General features: G+C 40.3%; 1 protein-coding gene across 1 annotated transcript in view; it reads left to right on the top strand.

Annotated features, from left to right (window-relative positions):
* ada (adenosine deaminase) overlaps positions 1-17,523 on the top strand; it is a 131,412-nt gene that overhangs the window by 73,961 nt on the left and 39,928 nt on the right. Inside the window, exons 4-5 of the mRNA XM_039734502.1 lie at positions 10,863-11,006; positions 15,643-15,758. Coding sequence (XP_039590436.1) covers positions 10,863-11,006; positions 15,643-15,758 — 260 coding nt within the window. The remainder of the gene's footprint in view (positions 1-10,862; positions 11,007-15,642; positions 15,759-17,523) is intronic.

The following is a 17,523-nucleotide window of genomic DNA, read 5'->3' as shown; positions in this document are numbered from 1 at the left end:
GGTGTGGAATTACCTTCTCTTGGTCCATGCACACATGTGTGACAGATGTTATGTTGGTTGGTCCATTTTGCAAAGAAGGTCATTTCAGTGATGGCCTCATATGTAGATGGTAATGAAGCCAACTGACAGCAAAACCCCTGGTTGGGTAATTGGCACATATGGCTGATCTATGACCTGATTTTATTTTACTTTTTTGTTCTAGGTATACATTTTGTTTTGAAATATGGAGTTTTGACTATGCTGTTAACAATTTTAAAAACAGTATGTAAGCCTATGCAAAATGGCCTCAAAATACATGAGGCAGAGGGTTATGTTGGTGGTGAATTTTGAGCGAGAAAAGAATCGATAAATTCTGAAGTGTGTAGTCGTTGAATGTGCTTTGTGTGAAAGCAATGAGAACTGATACCCAGATTAGCTCATACAGTGGTGTGAAAAACTATTTGCCCCCTTCCTGATTTCTTATTCTTTTGCATGTTTGTCACACAAAATGTTTCTGATCATCAAACACATTTAACCATTAGTCAAATATAACACAAGTAAACACAAAATGCAGTTTTTAAATGATGGTTTTTATTATTTAGGGAGAAAAAAAATCCAAACCTACATAGTTTTTCACACCACTGTATGCTGTGTGAACGGTTTTAAATAACGTGACTTCAGTATTGAAAGAAGTTTGTAACAATTGAAAAGACTGAAAAAGAGTAAAACTAAACAGCTGACTGTGGCCTTTATGTTGTCCTAATGGCCATGCTCTAGCACATTCTCCGGTATCAATAAGAAGGCATGAAAAGCAACACACAGGAGGAGCTAAGGGCATTAAAAACACCCACTAGAAAAGCTTCATTCAGCAGAGCTCTGACGAGCCCCTTTGGTAGCCACTGTTTTCCACTATGTGTTTCAGTTCACTCGATCAATTAGCAAATCTATTCTAGTGCTCAAAAACTCAATTGTGAGACGTACAGTAAATGTCATAATAAAAACGCAAATAATGTTCTGTTTATGATTATAGTTTTAAACTCCTTGCACAACAAAATAAAATCTTTAAATAAACAAACCTGTTAATGTTTCTAAATATTCATCCATCCATATGCAGTATATACTCCTGCTTTATCAAATTCAAGGATCCAAGGCACAATGTCAGAACCAAGCCTGGATGGTGTGCTAATATATTCATAATTAATTCATATGGTATAAAAATATTAATCTAAAAACAGGTTAGCATCTTAAAATCTTCCCTTCACGCATCCATATCTCAACTGGACAAGAAAAGCACCTACGGTATGTCACACTGCTGTTTATTGACTTCATTTCAGCATTCAATATCATCATCCCTCAGAATCAGATAGGAAGGCAGAGACCGCCAGGCTCCAGCTCATATCTTTTTATTTGGATTTTGGATCTCCTGGTGAAAAGACCACAGACAGTTAGCATGGTCAATAATATCCTTGGCACCGTAGAGATTTGAGATGGTGTAAGAAAAAAGCTTCTCTTTTTATTTCAAAACATTCCAATATACATCAATAGATAATTATTTTAAAAATTGGACTCAACCATAACCACTTTTACTGTATTTAGAATTCAAAACATCCACGTATCCAAAGGGCGACCCTACAAAGACCTAAGGCAGAAGGTGGCATGACTCTGCCTAACTTTTAGTTTTATTACTGGGCAGAAAACATACAAACTATAAAAACCTGGACACAAATAGATGAACATACACAGGCTTGGTCCATAATAGAAATAAAATCCTGCAGTACTTCTTTGTATTCCTTGCTTTGCACCCCAGTAAATACGAGTTACCATCAATATACTAACAACCCAATTATGCTTCACTCATTCAGAATAGGGAACCAATGTAGGAAGTATTTTAAGATAGAGAAGCTTTTAAGTGTGGCACCTCTGCACGAGAACCACTTTTTCCCACCCTCTCAAACGTACGCAGTTTTAAATGTCTGGAAAACATTCAGGATTAAATCACTTAGAGATCTGTACATAGACAACATCTTTGCATCCTCCGAACAATTACACTCCAAATTTAACTTTCCAGCAACACATTTCTTTTGATACCTTCAAATTCGAAACTTTGTTTAACAGAACCTGCCCGATTTTCCTCACCTCCCACTTATCTCTATGCCGGAAAAAATATTGCGCAGTCTTGAGGACTCAGACAGCATTTCTGTAATATATAAAGCCATTTTACAGTCCCTCCCTTTCAAAGATCCAAAAGAACAGAGGGAAAAGGATCTCTCACTCAACATCTCAGAAAAGAAGTGGAAGGAAGCCACGCACAGAATTCACTCGAGTTCCATATGCGCAAAGCATAGAATTATTCAACTTAAAATTATATATCAAGCGCATCTCTCTTGTTTAAAATTGTCCAAAATGTTTCCAGGGTAAGATCCAACCTGCGAATGTTGCAATCGAGCTCCAGCCTCACCGCGCCGAATTAACATCATTCTGGACCAAAATCCTTAAATGCCTATCAGACAGCCTTGGTGTCACAATCCCTCCTAATCCACTAACAGCTGTGTTTGGTGGGCTCACAGAGGGGCTTAAAGTGGAGAAGGACAAACAAACTGCAATGGCCTTTACTTCACTATTGGCACGTAGACTTATCTTGATCAACAGGAAGAATCCTAACTCTCCTATTCAAAGTCAGTGGGTAACTGATGTCATATAGTATTTGAAACTGGGAAAAAAATCAAATTCGCACTTAGAGGATCTGTGCAAAACTTTTACAAAACCTGGCAGCATCTAATTAATAACATTTTAGAATAAGTATTTAAATTGAGGAGGCAGGTTCTTTATCTTTATTCATTTATTATTTTATCTATTCATTTGTCTTTACTAGCATAAAGTTTTACACTGCTGGCCTAGCTGTCTTTTTCAGGAGTGGCGTCAATTTGTTTCAAACCTTTTTTTTTTCTTTTTGTAAAACTTGAGTTATGTGTATGGAATGTTATTTGATTTTAATAAATTCAGTTGAATTTAAAGAAAAATTAAAAGCCTGAACCATAAAAAAAGAAAAAAAAATATAAAACTAAGCAGATGATAATAAGTGAACTACATACACATTTTAGCTGTGTCACTGTCTGCATGCCTTCAGATTGACAAGAGTGCCCTGAAAGACCCCACACATGCACCGTCTCCACATAGTGTCTGGAAACTGAACCCACGTCCAAAGAGATACGTAGTAGCAGCTCTAACCACAGAGCCACCTTGCGGACAGGCCCTTTATAAAACCTCAGCAGACAAAGCAGTGTAACTAGAGCAGGAATCAGTGCATGAATTCAATATTTAATCTTTTCGAGGTGCCTTGAGGAACCTCACACAAACACAGTGAAAACATGCAAACCCCACTCATTGACTGGGAACTGAATTCTGGTCCAAAGAAGTGGCTTGTTAAAAAAAAAAAAAACTCCAGGCAAATCACTCACATATAGCAGAAAATAATAAATGTCATGGACGGAGCTGACTGCATGTCATTAGACAAGGAAAGGTAATGGCAGCAGAAGGGCAAACATGCAAATGTCATCCCCATCACACTGAAGTTATGCTGTTAAGTGTGTTTATTTATCTGCTTTGCCTTGGAGCTCTGTATACATGGAGATAAAAAACAGAGCTCGCTGGTGAACTTAACGTGACCTCCGAGGTAACCGATAAGAGTGAGTGGGCCACGGTGAACTGGGGGCCCAAACTATGCGAACGTGCACAACTACGGATTAGAGACAGATGGCTGAAAATACGCTTGCAGTGCCTTGGTATCACAAATTGGTTCCATTTGTTGACGTTAATCTCATATCCCACAGTACAAGGGGTTATTCAGGATAACGAAGGAATTCTGAAATCAGGGAAATGGATTTCTGCCCTGTTTTTATTTAATTTTTGATGCAGAACTGTGAAAGTAGAAAAGCTTATAAATCCTATTATCCATACTTCTGCCGAAATAATTTGGCTGTTTTTTAACCTTAATTGAGTAATTCAATGCTTTGTTCCTTGCTCCAAGTTTTGTCATGATTTTGACTGTTTCCTGCCTTGTGCCCTGTGTTAGCTGGGATTGGCTCCAGCAGACCCCCGTGACACTGTTGTTGGGGTATTGCGGGTTTGATAATGGATGGATAAAATCTCAGCTGTGAGGAGCATTATACTGTGGGTGAGGTGGCACTAAAATAGTCCTAAAGAGGCTCCAAGCTGTTGGTGCACCCACCATGTGTACTAGGAGTTCTCACAAGGTCCTGTCAAGGAGAGTGGCTACACCCCACTACACCTCTGCTGGTATCAAAGAGGACTCCACAAGTGAGAGATGAGACCCCCAAGTGCAAAACTGAAACAGGATTTGCCAGGAATTGCCATAGATGCTTGACCCCTTTAAAATGGGGATACTCAGCTCCAGTCCTGGAGGTCTGCAGTGGCTGCAGATTTTCATTCCAGCAAGTTTAATAATTGGGAGTCAATGCTAGCTGATAATGAAAGTTGGTATTTAATTGTATGGCTTTTTAGTGTTTTCTTTCTTCCAAGACAAATCTTTATAATACTGTAGATTTTTAGCTTTCAGAGAAGAGATCATTATCCAAAAGTATTGTGGACCAGAACAGGTTTGTACCTCTTTGTCATTTCCTTCTCTTATTTCTTTCAAAACATTTATTTAAACACAGTGTGACACCAGTAGGGGGCGTGCCAGCCACCCAACTCGACACAGACAGATGCAGGGGGTACAAGTACATAAGCACACAGATTTTATGTTCTTCTCTCTTGTGGGAAACATCTTCCCTCTCTCCCACAAGCCCAACAGCACAGTTCCAAGCACAAGCAGCACACCTGAACACAATTATCTCCTATTCTTCCTCTCTTTTCTCTCCTTCACTCCTCCTTGGCAAGCTTCATCTCCCTCCTCCTGACTCCTGACCCCGAGTAGTGTCTGCTGGCTCCTTTTATACGTTACCCAGAAGTGCTACTACTACCTACTTCCGGCAGCACTTGCGGTTGTGGAGAAACAACCAGCCGTATGGACTCAAGAGCAGCTGCAGCACCCCCTGGTGGTGCCCCCCAGATCCCAACAGGGCTATATCCAACTCCAACTCTGATGAAGCCCTGCGGCAGTCCAAGGCACCATTGCAACCCAGGGGGCTGCCATCTAGCGTTCAGGGGAAGTGCTGTCCTGACCAGGCTTGCACCCTCAGTCCTCCCAGTGGAGTGGCATGCTGGCCATCCATGACAACAGATACTTCATGATTCATCTACACAGGTTTACATGGATGCACATGAGCTGGAGAGCTGGTGGCTCCTTTGTCATTTTCACTTCATTATTAACTGATGGCTGCTTAAAAAACACAGGCAGCACTTAAAACCTGAATGCAGCTGTTTAGACCTAAAACAGGCAATTAAGAGTGCTGTATCCTAACAGTCGTGTTAACTAAAACTAAGCCCTGTGAAAAGGAACAGACTTGACACACGTAAAAAGGTTTTGGGATGCCACCCGTATAATATTCCTGGCTGCAAATGTTTTCTTCAAATTCTACAGAGCTGTTGACAGTACTGAGTCCAAGATAGAACTGACGATGGTTGGGAAAGATGGTGGCTTTAAGGGATCAGACCGGAAGTGATGTGAGGTAACTGGAAGTGATGTCCTTCTGACATCACTCTGTTCCCCGGAACCGGAAGTGACGTTCTTCTGGGTGCCGGAACCAGAAGTGATGTTCTTCTGGGCGCCGGAACTGGTAGTGACGTTCTTCTGGGCGCCAGAACTGGAAGTGATGTTCTTCTGGGCGCCGGAACCGAAAGTGCCATCACTGACTCAGATAGATTTTTCCGCGGCTGGTCTGTAGAGATAACAGGAGAAGGTTAAGTGCACCCTGTCCTCTCCTGGCCTGGCGTGGAATTACCTTTACTCGGTCCACACAACTTCCCTCTACTCGCACGTGTGTGACAGTCCAAAACACATTGATTCAGTAGTAAATACAATGCCCTAAACAAAGACACCTTTTTCCTTGATTTCCCCCTCTGCTCTACTGTTTAAAATTACAAATCAAAAAATCAGACATTCTGATTTAAGTGTGCATTGCATACTTTCATTTAAGGGGATTTGCAGACATTTTGGTCATAGCATGTAGAAATGACAACGCATTTTCTACGTCTACCCCCAGCCCCCATTTTTCAGGACACCATAATGTTTAGGACAATTGGCGTGACAGGTATTTGTAATTCCTCAGGCCTGTTTCATTAATTCGTAAGATACCACAGCCTGCTTTCTACCCTTTGGAGTCTGTAGTTGCCATTGTTCAAGATGAGGATGAGAGCTGTTCCAGTGCAAGTCAAAGAAGCCATAATGAGGCTGAAAAACAAAAATAAAACAGAGACATCAGTAAATCCTTAGGATTATCTAACTCAACTGTCTGACATATCTTAAGAAAAAAGAGAGCACTGGCGAGCTCAGCAAAGGGACTGGTGGGCCAAGAAGACCTCCACTGCTGATGACAGAAGAGTCCTCACAGCGGTCAAGAAAAAGTCCTAAACGCCTGTCTGACAGACCAGACACAGTCTTCAGGGGGCAGATGTGGATGTGTCAGAGATGACTATCAGCAGAAGACTTCATGAACAGAAATACCAAGGCCATGCTGCAAGGTAGCTATAAAAACAGGATGGACAGATTGCAGTTTGTGAAGAAATTGACATAAAAGAGCCTGCAAAATTTCTTGAAAAAGTTCTTGTGGACAGACAAGACAAAGATGAACCTCATCAGAGTGATGGCAAAGGCAGAGTGTGGAGTCGAAAAGGAGCTACTCAAGATCCAAAGCAGACCACCTTATCTGTTAAACATAGTGCTGGGGGTCTTATGGCCTGAGCATTTATGGCTGCCACAGGTCCTGGCACACTTATCTTCATTGATGATGGAACAGCTGATGGCACAATGAATTTTGAGGCATAGAGAAGCATCTGATCTACTCAAGCTCCAGTAAATACCTCAAAACTCATTAGATGGCACTTCATCCTACAACAAGATAATGATCCCAGGCAACACAGGAGTTTATCAGAGCTAAAAAATGGAAAATTCTGGATTGGCCAAGCCAGTCACCTGATTTAAATCCAATTGAGCAGGCATTTCATCTGCTGAATAGGAAACCTAAGGGGAAAAGACCCCAAAACAAACAGGGTCTGAAGATGGCTGCATGAGAGGCTTGGTAAAGCATCACCAGAGAAGACCCTAAGCACCTGGTGATGTCTGTGAATCTCTGACTTCAAGCAGTCATTGCATGTGAGGAATATGCCACCAAGTTCTAAGTATGACGGAACTGTTTATACTTTAAAAAATCGGAAGTAGACTTTCTCATATACTCAGATATGGGGATGGATATTTGAGGAGTAAACCACACATAAATTGGGGTCTGCAGCTGCATGAATAAAAGGTAAAGTATCACTTCCGGTTAACGTAAATAGCCCAAAAGTTGATAGAAATCTACGTTTTGTACCTAATACTTGTATGCAAAATTTGAATGACCTAAATGAAAGTGTACTCAAGTTATCGTGTTTACATACACACACTCAGACAGACGGACACACAGAGATAATTCCAAAAATTGTATTTTCGGACTCCGGGAGGTCTAAAACGTCGAGATTCATCAAAATCTCGAAATCTAATTTTTGGACGATTCCAATACTTTCCCTGTACTTCGTATATGCGAAAGAAAAAATGATTACACAAATGTTTAAAAGACTGGAAGCCTTTGTGCTCAGTAATAACATCGGAAGCCTTTATTCTCAACTAAATGATGTTAATTGTTTTTGCATTTAAGTAAATATCTTTGTGATATGTAAGTTAGGTGAACTAATCATTTTTGATTAAACATTTTTAATAAATGACTTGGCTTTTCCCTAATTTGTATCTTCGTAACATTCGGTATCATTTGATGGCTTAGTGACATGTTTGCAGCACCACTGCACTACCACCATAGCCCATACCTTTGAGAAAAAGGCATTATGGATCCACAATTCATGCTGTTTGTGCCAAATTCTCCCTCACCAGCAGAATGTTCCAGTAGATGTCTCCTCTCAACCTCTTACTAAGTGTTTTTGTCTTCAGAAATTCTGCTCATTGGATTTTTTTTGTTTATCTCATCATTCTCTGTAAACTCTAGAAAGAGCAGTGAAGGAAAATCCCAGAAGGTCGTCTGTCTGTTTCTGAGATCAAAGTCAAAGTCAAAGTGAACTTTATTGTCATCTCAACCATATACAAGTATACAGTGTCACGCATGCGCGAGTAGGAGGCCGCGGACGGACCCGAAATCGCTTCGAAGGACGTTCGCCGGTAGGGAATGGCGGGTACTAACCTTTCTGCTCTCTCTTCCAGGAAAAAAGACGCTCCGCCATCCTAACCTGACCGCAGCGCGTTCACTTCCGCCCTTCCTCCGCCATCTTCCCTGACGTCAGGAATCCCGTCATCCCTCACGCCTCCTTCCCAGCATTCCTCCACTTCCGGCTCCTCCTATATAAAATGGCCGACGCATGTGAAGGCGTCGCGCATATGAACAATTGTTTTTTTGTTTGTAAAAGTTGACCTTTGTTGAATACTTCTTTACAGTATACAGGGCCGGAAACCCCAACCCTTTACGCTGTCTTTTGTCCTTATTTTACAACAGATAGACGAAATTGCAAAGCTCAGGGTCCACAGTGTAACAACATGATGTACAAATAATAAAGTAAAAATAGAATTAAAATTTAAAAGTTAGAAATTAAAAATTAAAACACAGACAAGACATTGTGCAAAGATAGGACAAAGAAGTAGCAGCAATATTGATGTGTAAGATATGTAATATAATAAATAAATAAATAATAAATAAAGATAATACAGAGATTATCAGTGTATGATAATAGTTGTTTAAGACGTGTAAACAATGACAGGTCAGAATGTTTCACAGCAGAAGGATATCAGGAGTGTCAAAATCCTTAAAGGTCAGTATGAGATTTTCAGTTCTTTTCTACATGCACACTCATATTAGCAGGACAGTGGTTTTCATGTATAAAAGTTCTGAGGTGATTGAGGCCGTGTGGAAGGTCCCAGGGGGCAGCCTGGTGTTAAGGAGTCTAACAGCTTGGTGGTAAAAACTCTCCTGCAGCCTGGCAGATTTGGCTTTGATACTGCAGTATCTTCTCTTGGATGGCAGAAGTGTGAAAAGTCCATGTGAGGGGTGTAAGGGGTCCTGCACAATGCTGCAGGCCTTGCGGACACTGCGTTTGTAAAATATGTCCCGTAGTGATGTTCTCTGCTGTCTTCACTATCCTTTGCAGGCGCTTGCGGTCGGATATGTTGCAGTTTCCATACCAGACAGTGATGCAGCTGGAACCACTATGTCTGACACCAGCAGTCACACCAGGGTCAGAGTCCCTCAGATCACACATTTTGCCCATTGTAATGTTTGTTCAGACAACAACTAAGCTTTAAGCTTCATATTGAGTTGCAGCTTAATGACTGGCTATTTATGGACCTAATAAAGTGTCCACAGAGTTTATATCTTAAAGGTGCAGTAAACTTGACAGGTAAGGATCAAGTGATGTGTTGTCCTAGTTTATGCAGTGTTGGGGATTATAGATGAAATATGACTGTTGAGGTAGAGAAGGCCAATTGGAAAACATTGAAAACCAAAAAACTGCAACAACTACCGTATGAGACTTAAAATGCAGTTTAAAGGACTAATAATTAAGAAATGTGTCAGGGGCCATTGACACAAAAAAAGAACTGGCCAAGTCAGAAAGAGTTCATTTTAAGTCAAGGATGCTGGCAAGAAATGCAGATGGGATGGTCTGCCTTCCCTTTACTTGAAATGGAAGTTTTTTATTTTTTATTTTTCCATGTGGGCAGCACATTGGCCCAGTGATTATTACTGCTGCTTCACACAGCCAGAATCCCGGGTTTGAATTCCAATCCTGAGAGGGGTTTGTTTGCTCTTCCTGTGTCAGAGTTTGTTCTTCTGTAGGTACTTCTTTTACGCTCCCACATCCTTAATTGGTACCTTTAAATTTGACTGGTATGGCTGAGTATGGGCATGTGCGTGAGTGAGCTGGATGCAGATTAACGTCATACACAGGATGGAGCAAATGCAGGTTAAGGGCCTTGCTCAAGGGCCTAACAGCATAGGGTCACTTCTGGCGTTAACGGGATTTGAACTGGCAACCCTTCTGGCTTACTTCTAATTGAAACACCAGCCCGAGGTACTGGAAATGTAGAGTGTCGTGAATGTTTTTAACAGCTAACCTGCTCAGGACTACTTGGTGGTTCGAAAGCGGGAGATGGAGTTTGGAATCCACACACAACTTTACTAGGATGCTTTGATTAAAAACTTCAAAAAGGCGCTTAAATGTAAAGTTAAGTGCAGTTCTACCATCTTGGTTAAGTAGGTCAATCACTTAAAAATACACATAAGTTGTATTGTATTTTTTTTTTTATATTTGAATTTCATGTAACATGCTGTTTTTATATTCATATTAGTTTTTTTTTTTCTCTGCAATGCACTACCACCCAGATAGGCTACACCCTGAACTGACTTAAGCGGATCTGAGAATATTCTGTATTGTTATGAAAGTGATCTTCTGTTATTTACGGTGAACGTTTTTCATACATTCTCTAGAGGCTCCTTTATTTTGTCCCCAAATAATATGTAATGTCTGCTTATTTCCAGAGATTATCATCATTTCATAAAATTTTTATCTTGAAAGACTCTTTCTATTGAGTCATCACCCCCATACTGATCTTGGCACAGACTGGTTGACTGTCTCTTGTCCTTTCCATGGGGGATTACTATCTGACTCCCAATGGTGTACTTTAATGTCTTCATGCAGTAACACAACTTGTGTTCTCTTTATTTTTGTAGTGGAGACCGTGAAGCTGTGAAAAGGATTGCCTACGAGCTAGTGGAAACCAAAGCCAAAGAGGGTGTTGTGTATGTGGAAACCAGGTACAGTCCGCACCTCCTGGCCAACCAGAATGTGGAACCAATACCCTGGAACCATCAGAAGTAGGTAACTCTCAGATTATCTTGATGTAAGGAAATGGAAACCATTTGATATTTGGAAATACTGCACTTATTTAAAGTGCCTTGTGAAAGTATTTGTTCTATTTTGTTGCATTATAATCCGTAATTAAAATGGATTTTCATTTGAATTTTATGTAAGGGATTTAACAATATAGTCCAAATTGTTGAAGTGCAATGAAAATACAATACCTTGTATATATAAAAAAAACAAGTAAAACTGAGAAGTAGGGAGTGCGTATGTATTCGTCCCCTTCTATTAAACCCCTAAATAAGATCTGGTCCAATCAATTAACTTCAGAAGTCCCATAATTAGTATGTGTTACATGAATAATAGTTCACATACAGCCTCTGTGGCGAAATACTAATAGGCAGCCAAACTTAACGTGTGTTACATTTAATAGAAAAAGGAATACTCACACATTATAAATATTTAGGCTGTGAGCAGGGGCGGTCCTAGCCTGTTTGGTGCCCTGGGCGAACACCCCCTTTGGCGCAATCCCAAGGGCGCCTTCACCCTCGAGCGTACCCCCCAAGCATTCTAATAAACACTGAACAAAATCAGTGCAATAAAACAAACTATTGGAAATGTAATGTCTAACAGAGACAAAATCAAATTTTACATTTATACAGCACCAAAATATTTCGTTATAGTGTAAAGAATTTTCACTTTAGTACCATCTCCAGTCATCAGTTCATCAGGTCACTAACAACTACATAAACCTTTTCTCTCAGAGCTGCAGTCAGTTTATTATTTCGTGTTAACTTTCCCCGCTTACCACTCTCCACTACGCGAGTCATTTGCATTAGTAAGTTAGCACGGCAACATAAATATCCATACAAAAAAACTCTTTCTAACTCAAATCATTTTATCAACATGTTCAAAATCTCAATGACGATATTTTACCGTTTTAAAGCCTGTAATGTGCACTCCAATTATGGCGAATTTACTAACCTGTGATAAAGAATAGAGAGAGCACACACACTGAGCTGGCATCAGCTTCACACAGGAGAATCCCCTGCCGCCCCGCCCCTCTCCTCCCGGTGCGGCAAGCAGCGGGTGCACCTCGCAAATGGAGGGCGCCCTTACTCCCTGCAAATGGGCAATAGAAAACCGATCAGTGCCCATGCAATCCCAAAAATGCGCTGGCATGATGTTGGGGTTGCATGGGCGCGTGCAAAAAAAAAAAAAATTTTTTTTTGCCAATGCCCAAGATGCTGCCCCCACCATGACACCGCACTGGGCAACGGCCCATGTCACCCATATCAATAACCACCACTGGTTGTGAGCCTCAGAAGCTGAGATTCCAGTGTATGCCCACAGAGAAAAATGTTTCTACTTTTTTAGCAATAACACTTTATTAGCAGTGTCAAAGATCAGGCATGATTTACACTAATTACCATATATACTCGCAGATACAGTGGTGTGAAAAACTATTTGCCCCCTTCCTGATTTCTTATTCTTTTGCATGTTTGTCACACAAAATGTTTCTGATCATCAAACACATTTAACCATTAGTCAAATATAACACAAGTAAACACAAAATGCAGTTTTTAAATGATGGTTTTATTATTTAAGGAGAAAAAATCCAAACCTACATGGCCCTGTGTGAAAAAGTAATTGCCCCCTTGTTAAAAAAATAACCTAACTGTGGTGTATCACACCTGAGTTCAATTTCCGTAGCCACCCCCAGGCCTGATTACTGCCACACCTGTTTCAATCAAGAAATCACTTAAATAGGAGCTGCCTGACACAGAGAAGGAGACCAAAAGCACCTCAAAAGCTAGACATCATGCCAAGATCCAAAGAAATTAAGGAACAAATGAGAACAGAAGTAATTGAGATCTATCAGTCTGGTAAAGGTTATAAAGCGGTTTCTAAAGCTTTGGGACTCCAGCGATCCACAGTGAGAGCCATTATCCACAAATGGCAAAAACATGGAACAGTGGTGAACCTTCCCAGGAGTGGCCGGCCGACCAAAATTACCCCAAGGCAGAGGCGACTCATCCGAGAGGTCACAAAAGACCCCAGGACAACGTCTAAAGAACTGCAGGCCTCACTTGCCTCAATTAAGGTCAGTGTTCACGACTCCACCATAAGAAAGAGACTGGGCAAAAACGGCCTGCGTGGCAGATTTCCAAGACGCAAACCACTGTTAAGCAAAAAGAACATCAGGGCTCGTCTCAATTTTGCTGAGAAACATCAATGATTGCCAGGACTTTTGGGAAAATACCTTGTGGACTGATGAGACAAAAGTTGAACTTTTTGGATGGCAAATGTCCCGTTACAACTGGTGTAAAAGGAACAAAGCATTTCAGAAAAAGAACATCATACCAACAGTAAAATATGGTGGTGGTAGTGTGATGGTCTGGGGTTGTTTTGATGCTTCAGGACCTGGAAGGCTTGCTGTGATAGATGGAACCATGAATTCTACTGTCTACCAAAAAATCCTGAAGTAGAATGTCCGGCCATCTGTTCGTCAACTCAAGCTGAAGCGATCTTGGGTGCTGCAACAGGACAATGACCCAAAACACACCAGCAAATCCACCTCTGAATGGCTGAAGAAAAACAAAATGAAGACTTTGGAGTGGCCTAGTCAAAGTCCTGATCTGAATCCAATTGAGATGCTATGGCATGACCTTAAAAAGGCGGTTCATGCTAGAAAACCCTCAAATAAAGCTGAATTACAACAATTCTGCAAAGATGAGTGGGCCAAAATTCCTCCAGAGCGCTGTAAAAGACTCATTGCAAGTTATCGCAAACGCTTGATTGCAGTTATTGCTGCTAAGGGTGGCCCAACCAGTTATTAGGTTCAGGGGGCAATTACTTTTTCACACAGGGCCATGTAGGTTTGGATTTTATTTCTCCTTAAATAATAAAAACCATCATTTTAAAAACTGCATTTTGTGTTTACTTGTGTTATATTTGACTAATGGTTAAATGTGTTTGATGATCAGAAACATTTTGTGTGACAAACATGCAAAAGAATAAGAAATCAGGAAGGGGGCAAATAAGTTTTCTTTCATCACTGTAAGTTTTCATGCGGATAAGTCGGTACTTGATTTTACCATATAATTTCTGGTATTTTATAATGTTGATCGGATAAGTCGAATGCGGAAAACTCACGCCATTGGTCCAAGAGATTACGATATGCTAACACCCACCTGAGAGAGTAACCACGGAGCACACTGCCTTTTTTTTCTATGCATTGTGCCTACGTGACCACACGGTGACACTCGAATTATTCCAAAGCGACATTTGCACTGTTTTGTGTATCTCACATCCTCATACACCTTTATCGTAAGAGATCTCTTATCTACGATGGAGCGTTCAATCAGAAGAAAATATGAAGCTGGTTTTAAATTAAAATTGAAAGAAATCGGTACCTGTGCTGCTTCAACAAAATTCCATGTGTCTGAGAAGCTGGTGCGAGATTGGAGGAGGCAAGAAGATGTAAAAAAAATATATACGTGTCGCATTTTTGAACGGGTGTATAAGCCTGGGTCTGATTTTTATACACGAGTACATACGATAAGTAACACTGGATATTTTGAGTGATACCATCCATTAAATACTATTTTAGTATTTTTTTTCTTTACATGCTGTTAGAAGCTTACAAGGAACATGCGTTTACATCAAAATAGCAAAACTTCACATACCTGAAAGTGGTCCTTTCGACTGCTCGATAGAATGGCCTACTCGGTTTATACTGGCTACAAACTGAACAAACTCAAAGGAAGTCTCTGGGTCAAAGTCCCTAAAGACTATGTGAAATGAAGCCAAAAATATTTTGAAGTCATTTATTTTACATGATGAGGGGGAATAAAATCAGTTTAATAAATATGAGGAATGTTTTTTCCCCAAAGAGCGTAATTCCTGAGTGCATCTGTTTTTATTACAAAGTGTAGAAGTGTAGCTTCCAGATACATTTTAGTTAATGCCTGACATTATGGTTGCCCAAACTACTGAGATGGTGTGACAGCCTGTGTGTTTTAGATTACTAGATTAGATAAACTTTATTAATCCTAAGGATAAATTTGTCATGCAAGAAGGAAACAATAAATGTTTAAATAGTAATTTAATTGTTGCTTGTAATTTAATTGCTCCTAAATTTAATTTAAATGATGCTTACTTCTATTTGATTGCCTGGAAATGTTTTAACAATAGAAGGGACGTGTCACAGTATGTACAGTATACGGAAATGTATGCCTTTAAGAGCAGCCTAAAACCTGCTGCTATCCATAACAGAAATTCACTGTCAATAATATGATGGGTGCAACTAAAGCTTCATGCTATGAGACACCGTGTTCATTAAATAGTTTTGTTTTGTTTTTTTAACTTGTCTCTTCTGCTGACCTTTAATTCTTTATGTAGATAAAGTGTCCAGTGGGAGTGAGTGGGCCTTGCAATAGCTGGCTTCTCATTTGGAGATGATTGCTTGATGAGCCTGCTGTTGGAATGGATTTAAGAAATTACTCAAAGATAACATTTTCCTTATTTGACCTTGCAGTATTTGCAGTTGGGTGATTTGGAATAATAATAATAATAATAATAATAATAATAATAATAATAATAATAATAATAATAATAATAATAAAACACTGTTTTTTCTATTCTTAGAGGTGACCTGACACCAGACGAAGTGGTTCATCTTGTCAACCAGGGACTGCAGGATGGAGAGAAGGCCTTCAATATTAAAGCCAGGTCCATTCTCTGCTGCATGCGTCACATGCCAAGTAATGTATTGATCACCTATTGTGGCCACATGGCTTCTTTAGCTTTTGTGATTGCATTGGCGTAATAGGAAAAGAATATTTTAAAAATGTGAAAAATTGTGTTACAGTGAATGAATAAATAAGTGGGTGATCCTCCTGCTTTGAACTTGTACAAGGAGATATTGAAATTACACCAGTTATGGTCATATGTGTGACCTTAAATGGCTGAAGAGTCGAACCCTCAAACTGCAGACCCTGGGACAGAAGGGGGAAGCAGGAGGTTCCATATGGGAGTAAATTCCACGGATCTGCTTTCTCCATCCTCTCGTTCTGTCACTTTCTTTTGTTCGCATCATTGTAAAGATGGATAGTCACATAATGTTGTCCCAGTTGATGCCTCCTACATCGCCATAGGGTGTATTTTGTGGTTATGGCTAGTATTGCTAGTAAAACATTTTGTAAGGAAGGCTTTAATGGTGTCTTCAGATTGCTTCTTTTGGCCAGCTCAAACTCTTTGAGGATTTATCTGGAGAGATGGGAGTTGCACATTCTTCTGTATTGGCATGAGTTGATTCTCTCAAACGTTTAGATAATACTTTCTAGTCTGGTGTATGCAGGGCAGGTGCCACCATTATGGCAAATTAGGCATTCGCCTAGGGCACAGATCATAAGCTACTCATTAGCTACTCAACAGTCGGTTGGCACACTAATAAGCTTTGCCTATGGTGCAAGATAACCTAACCTAGCTAACCATTTGATGTTGGCAGTATATCATTGATTTGTTTGAGCATTTCATGCTTCAGATTTGCTACTTCCTGTTCCCAGTCCTTACATCACCATTTCGGGAGGCTGTTTTCATGGACACTGTGATTTTCTGTTTGCTATTATGCAGTGTGCGGTTACTAGACACAGGATGCATGTGCCATGTGACCTGTGACATCATAGCTGTCTTTATATACAAAATGGCCACACATAGTAGCATGTATCTAGTCCATACAGTTTTTTAATATTCTTGACCAAATTCGGTAATATTTAGCAGAGGACTTATTGTCTTATCCCTTAAACTGCCACAAATGGCTATAGTCAGTTCCCAATGTAATTTTCCAGCACGACAGAGTCGAGTATATTCAGTGACATACATTTGTTGAACGCCACAACTGGCTATAGTCGGTTCCCAGTGCAATTTGCCAGCACGCCGGAGCTGATCAGTGTGTGCTGTACATTCGTTGAGCAGTCAGCTCATGACCTCTGGCGCCCCCTAGCGAAGCAGCGTCACTATCTGTGGGATTCAGCACTAGACTAGCCTGCAAGCATCAGCGTTGGCCTCTGTGTGCTTGCATGCAGCCAGCTCAAGCACAGTGATTTACTGAATTTCATCAATGGCGTCAGTTGCACCTTGTACATATAATAATAGATTGTTGCAGCAGTTGTTGTAATAGTTTTTACAGTTTATTGGCAGTGTGTACAATGATCAGTGTTGCAGTAATTGTGATGCTCTTTGCATGAAAAAAATGTGTTCCTTTAAAATTTCACTTTTTCTTGGTGAATTGTGACGCTTACTTAAAAAGTGCAGCAAAAAAAAGTATTTGGCCTCTGGGCGTGCATTAATCCCCAAGTTTGTGGCAGTTTAAGGGTTAACTCATTTTGGCCCTTGCAACTTGCCAATTGATCAGTTGTTGCTGCCATGACAGACAAGACCATACTAGTTACTCTAACCTGTCTGATGGGAGAATAAAAATGGAGTGACCTCGTAAAACAAAATCACATGGACAAGACCGGAATATTT

Source organism: Polypterus senegalus, chromosome 14 (genome assembly GCF_016835505.1).
Source record: "Polypterus senegalus isolate Bchr_013 chromosome 14, ASM1683550v1, whole genome shotgun sequence".
Taxonomy (NCBI): Eukaryota; Metazoa; Chordata; class Cladistia; order Polypteriformes; family Polypteridae; genus Polypterus; species Polypterus senegalus.
This window is presented reverse-complemented; position numbering and strand designations above follow the sequence as displayed.